Raw genomic sequence first — 6445 nt, forward strand, 5'->3', positions numbered from 1 at the left:
TCTCTCTCTCTCTGTAGCTGGTGTATAATTCTGAGTGTCTTCTCTCTCTCTCTTCTCTCTCTCTCTCTCTGTGTACATGGTGTATAACTCTGTGTGTGTCTTCTCTCTCCCTGTAGTTGGTATATGACCGTATCCCTCGTGGAGACCTGCAGCAGAGGGTTATCCATCTACGGGTACTCGGGGGATGGTGCATTCTGGGAAAACACCCTGCTGGGCGAGGCCTTCATCCCCCTGAATACTCTGACACCCGGACAGTGCTGGGCAGACTGGCACCAACTGGGCACGCCCAGCACCGACTCCACACACTGAGTGAGAGAGAGGGCGAGAAATTACTAATCAGGTTGGCGTGTGTGTGCACGCGCATAGGTCTGCTCAGTTGTGAGAGTTGGTCTGGTTTATTCCCCCAATGGGGGTGTGTGTTGACTCCTATCATGCCCAGTGGGGGTGTGTGTTGACCCCTATCATGTCCAGTGGGGGTGTGTGTTGACCCCTATCATGTCCAGTGGGGGTGTGCGTTGATCCCTATCATGTCCAGTGGGGGTGTGCGTTGACTCCTATCATGCCCAGTGGGGGTGTGTGTTGACTCCTATCATGCCCCGTGGGGGTGTGTGTTGACTCCTATCATGCCCAGTGGGGGTGTGTGTTGACTCCTATCATGCCCAGTGGGGGGGTGTGTGGACTCCTATCATGCCCAGTGGGGGTGTGTGTGGACTCCTATCATGCCCAGTGGGGGTGTGTGTTGACTCCTATCATGTCCAGTGGGGGTGTGTGTGGACTCCTATCATGTCCAGTGGGGGTGTGTGTTGACCCCTATCATGTCCAGTGGGGGTGTGTGTTGACCCCTATCATGTCCAGTGGGGGTGTGCGTTGACCCCTATCATGTCCAGTGGGGGTGTGCGTTGACCCCTATCATGTCCAGTGGGGGTGTGCGTTGACTCCTATCATGCCCAGTGGGGATGTGTGTTGACTCCTATCATGCCCAGTGGGGGTGTGTGTTGACTCCTATCATGTCCAGTGGGGGTGTGTGTTGACTCCTATCATGTCCAGTGGGGGTGTGTGTGGACTCCTATCATGTCCAGTGGGGGTGTGTGTTGACTCATATCATGCCCAGTGGGGGTGTGTGTTGACTCCTATCATGCCCAGTGGGTGGGGGGGGTGTTGACTCCTATCATGCCCAGTGGGGGGTGTGTGTTGACTCCTATCATGCCCAGTGGGGGGGGGGGGGGGTATACTCCTATCATGCCCAGTGGGGGTGTGTGTTGACTCCTATCATGTCCAGTGGGGGTGTGTGTTGACTCCTATCATGTCCAGTGGGGGTGTGTGTTGACTCCTATCATGCCCAGTGGGGGTGTGTGTTGACTCCTATCATGTCCAGTGGGGGTGTGTGTTGACTCCTATCATGTCCAGTGGGGGTGTGTGTTGACTCCTATCATGCCCAGTGGGGGGGGGGGGGGGGTATACTCCTATCATGCCCAGTGGGGGTGAGTGTGGACTCCTATCATGCCCAGTGGGGGTGAGTGTGGACTCCTATCATGCCCAGTGGGGGTGTGTGTTGACTCCTATCATGTCCAGTGGGGGTGTGTGTTGACTCCTATCATGTCCAGTGGGGGTGTGTGTTGACTCCTATCATGTCCAGTGGGGGTGTGTGTGGACTCCTATTATGTCCAGTGGGGGTGTGTGTTGACTCCTATCATGCCCATCATGCCCTGTGGGGGGGGGGGGTATACTCCTATCATGCCCAGTGGGGGTGAGTGTGGACTCCTATCATGCCCAGTGGGGGTGTGTGTTGACTCCTATCATGTCCAGTGGGGGTGTGTGTTGACTCCTATCATGTCCAGTGGGGGTGTGTGTGGACTCCTATCATGCCCAGTGGGAGTGTGTGTTGACTCCTATCATGCCCAGTGGGGGTGTGTGTGTTGACTCCTATCATGTCCAGTGGGGGTGTGTGTGGACTCCTATCATGCCCAGTGGGGGTGTGTGGACTCCTATCATGCCCAGTGGGGGTGTGTGTGGACTCCTATCATGTCCAGTGGGGGTGTGTGTGGACTCCTATCATGTCCAGTGGGGGTGTGTGTTGACTCCTATCATGCCCAGTGGGGGTGAGTGTGGACTCCTATCATGCCCAGTGGGGGTGTGTGTTGACTCCTATCATGTCCAGTGGGGGTGTGTGTGGACTCCTATCATGTCCAGTGGGGGTGTGTGTTGACTCCTATCATGCCCAGTGGGGGTGTGTGTTGACTCCTATCATGCCCAGTGGGGGGGGGGGGGGTTGACTCCTATCATGCCCAGTGGGAGTGTGTGTTGACTCCTATCATGCCCAGTGGGGGTGTGTGTGTTGACTCCTATCATGTCCAGTGGGGGTGTGTGTGGACTCCTATCATGCCCAGTGGGGGTGTGTTGACTCCTATCATGTCCAGTGGGGGTGTGTGTGGACTCCTATCATGTCCAGTGGGGGTGTGTGTGGACTCCTATCATGCCCAGTGGGGTGTGTGTGGACTCCTATCATGTCCAGTGGGGGTGTGTGTAGACTCCTATCATGTCCAGTGGGGGTGTGTGTGGACTCCTATCATGTCCAGTGGGGGTGTGTGTGGACTCCTATCATGCCCAGTGGGGGTGTGTGTGGACTCCTATCATGCCCAGTGGGGGTGTGTGTTGACTCCTATCATGCCCAGTGGGGGTGTGTGTGGACTCCTATCATGTCCAGTGGGGGTGTGTGTGGACTCCTATCATGTCCAGTGAGGGTTTGTGTGGGTGTCTGTAGACTCCCCGACGTTCAATTGTCACTGGACACTGTATCCATGGGACTGTACTATGTGGACCTATTGTTAGCCAGGCTGGCCTCTGACCACCATAAAAAGGGATAACTACGGACCATGTGACCAGGAGGGAAGATTACCAATCTGTATCTCTGGTGACTCTGACTACCATAATACCTTTCTCTGGTAACAACATGGCCTCCCAAGACCAGATCATGAGGACCTATGGAAGGAAGCAGAAGGCATTGCTACTCATTGATAACAACCAATGGGTTTTGAGAAGGAGGTGAGGAAAGAGGATGCGAGGAGTATGCAATGGATATTCTCCCATGGACCACATCTTTATTTAGGGCCAACAGATAACCGTCCGTCTTATCGCCTGATGTAACAGACTTTGAAACAGTTTTAGTCCCCTTGGAAGTCATGTCTTTTAAAAAAAACAACTAAGTTGTTTATTTTTCAAATGGGACCCTTCTGTTAATGCAGCTCCATGTTGAGCTCTGTTTGGTTGTGTGGTATATGTATATTTTCACTTCTGTGTACCACGGATTTATGTAAATTGTGATATGTGAATTATGTTGGGTCAGTTTTTCTGATTTGAGAGAGGGAATGAATGCTTTTGTACCCTAACACATGCTAACATGCTTCTGTACCCTAACACACTATGGTGTGGGTCTACCCTAACACATTATGGTGTGGGTCTACCCTAACATATTATGGTGTGGGTCTACCCTAACACATTATGATGTGGGTCTACCCTAACACACTATGGTGTGGGTCTACCCTAGCACACTATGGTGTGGGTCTACCCTAACACATTATGGTGTGGGTCTACCCTAACACATTATGGTGTGGGTCTACCCTAACACATTATGGTGTGGGTCTACCCTAACACATTATGGTGTGGGTCTACCCTAACACATTATGGTGTGGGTCTACCCTAACACATTATGGTGTGGGTCTACCCTAACACATTATGGTGTGGTCTACCCTAACACATTATGGTGTGGATCTACCCTAACACACTATGGTGTGGGTCTACCCTAACACATTATGGTGTGGGTCTACCCTAACACATTATGGTGTGGGTCTACCCTAAACACATTATGGTGTGGGTCTACCCTAACAAATTATGGTGTGGGTCTACCCTAACAAATTATGGTGTGGGTCTACCCTAAACACATTATGGTGTGGGTCTACCCTAAACACATTATGGTGTGGGTCTACCCTAACACATTATGGTGTGTGTCTACCCTAAACACACTATGGTGTGGGTCTACCCTAACACACTATGGTGTGGGTCTACCCTAACAAATTATGGTGTGGGTCTACCCTAAACACATTATGGTGTGGGTCTACCCTAAACACACTATGGTGTGGGTCTACCCTAACACACTATGGTGTGGGTCTACCCTAAACACATTATGGTGTGGGTCTACCCTAACACATTATGGTGTGGGTCTACCCTAACACATTATGGTGTGGGTCTATCCTAACACATTAAATACTATTTTTAGTCCACTCAGTCAGTGACTGTAGCTACTCTACTGTAGAACTTGTAGGACTGTGCGCTGTGTGTTTGTGTCTTCCATTGTTTAGTAGCTGTTGTTATCCAAGCTGTACCTACGCTTAATTTGCCTATTTGATCATCGCTATTTGCATTTCAAATGTCTATTTTTTGCTTTTATCAATGCCTTCACAAATATATTTTGAATTAGTGCTTCTACACAACACATGTGTGGATGTTGGGAAAATCTAACTGTTTGCTGGGGCCAGAGATGGACTGTATATCACAAAGAAAATGCTCTTTCAAACACAAACTGAAGCACCATTTAACTGAATCCAGTGGACATATTGCACTTGGATTTATTTCTCATGCATTTTTCACTTACATTGGACTTTCATGTTGTTTCAAACTACAAAGGGATCATGCCTATGTATTATCCAGTACTGTAGCTATAATAGAAAACACAACAGCACACTGACAGGATAAGTGCAAAACAAGGATTGTGTGTGTGATTTTATACATACCAGGAAAACAAACCTCAACTACATGTACCAACTACATGTACCTACTACATGTACCAACTACATGTACAGTGCCTTGCGAAAGTATTCGGCCCCCTTGAACTTTGCGACCTTTTGCCACATTTCAGGCTTCAAACATAAAGATATAAAACTGTATTTTTTTGTGAAGAATCAACAACAAGTGGGACACAATCATGAAGTGGAACGACATTTATTGGATATTTCAAACTTTATTAACAATTCAAAAACTGAAAAATTGGGCATGCAATTTACTTTCAGTGCAGCAAACTCTCTCCAGAAGTTCAGTGAGGATCTCTGAATGATCCAATGTTGACCTAAATGACTAATGATGATAAATACAATCCACCTGTGTGTAATCAAGTCTCCGTATAAATGCACCTGCACTGTGATAGTCTCAGAGGTCCGTTAAAAGCGCAGAGAGCATCATGAAGAACAAGGAACACACCAGGCAGGTCCGAGATACTGTTGTGAAGAAGTTTAAAGCCGGATTTGGATACAAAAAGATTTCCCAAGCTTTAAACATCCCAAGGACACTGTGCAAGCGATAATATTGAAATGGAAGGAGTGTCAGACCACTGCAAATCTACCAAGACCTGGCCGTCCCTCTAAACTTTCAGCTCATACAAGGAGAAGACTGATCAGAGATGCAGCCAAGAGGCCCATGATCACTCTGGATGAACTGCAGAGATCTACAGCTGAGGTGGGAGACTGTCCATAGGACAACAATCAGTCATATATTGCACAAATCTGGCCTTTATGGAAGAGTGGCAAGAAGAAAGCCATTTCTTAAAGATATCCATAAAAAGTGTTGTTTAAAGTTTGCCACAAGCCACCTGGGAGACACACCAAACATGTGGAAGAAGGTGCTCTGGTCAGATGAAACCAAAATTGAACTTTTTGGCAACAATGCAAAACGTTATGTTTGGTGTAAAAGCAACACAGCTCATCACCCTGAACACACCATCCCCACTGTCAAACATGGTGGTGGCAGCATCATGGTTTGGGCCTGCTTTTCTTCAGCAGGGACAGGGAAGGTGGTTAAAATTGATGGGAAGATGGATGGAGCCAAATACAGGACCATTCTGGAAGAACCTGATGGAGTCTGCAAAAGACCTGAGACTGGGATGGAGATTTGTCTTCCAACAAGACAATGATCCAAAACATAAAGCAAAATCTACAATGGAATGGTTCAAAAATAAACATATCCAGGTGTTAGAATGGCCAAGTCAAAGTCCAGACCTGAATCCAATCGAGAATATTTGGAAAGAACTGAAAACTGCTGTTCACAAATGCTCTCCATCCAACCTCACTGAGCTCGAGCTGTTTTGCAAGGAGGAATGGGAAAAAATGTCAGTCTCTCGATGTGCAAAACTGATAGAGACATACCCCAAACGACTTACAGCTGTAATCACAGCAAAAGGTGGCGCTACAAAGTATTAACTTAAGGGGGCTGAATAATTTTGCACACCCAATTTTTCTGTTTTCGATTTGTTAAAAAAGTTTGAAATATCCAATAAATGTCGTTCCACTTCATGATTGTGTCCCACTTGTTGTTGATTCTTCACAAAAAAATACAGTTTTATATCTTTATGTTTGAATCCTGAAATGTGGCAAAAGGTCGCAAAGTTCAAGGGGGCCGA

At 47.9% G+C, this 6445-nt stretch overlaps 1 protein-coding gene across 1 annotated transcript in view; it reads left to right on the forward strand.

The window, feature by feature from the left end:
* The window catches only part of LOC109891616 (phosphatidylinositol 4-phosphate 3-kinase C2 domain-containing subunit beta-like), a 52719-nt gene extending 52293 nt beyond the window's left edge, over positions 1-426 (forward strand). The window contains 2 exon segments of the mRNA XM_031825473.1: positions 117-179; positions 181-426. Of these exon segments, the coding sequence (XP_031681333.1) occupies positions 117-179; positions 181-309 (192 nt within the window). The 3' untranslated portion in view covers positions 310-426.
* Positions 427-6445: the final 6019 nt, after the last annotated feature.

This window comes from Oncorhynchus kisutch, linkage group LG5, assembly GCF_002021735.2.
Source record: "Oncorhynchus kisutch isolate 150728-3 linkage group LG5, Okis_V2, whole genome shotgun sequence".
NCBI classification, from domain to species: domain Eukaryota; kingdom Metazoa; phylum Chordata; class Actinopteri; order Salmoniformes; family Salmonidae; genus Oncorhynchus; species Oncorhynchus kisutch.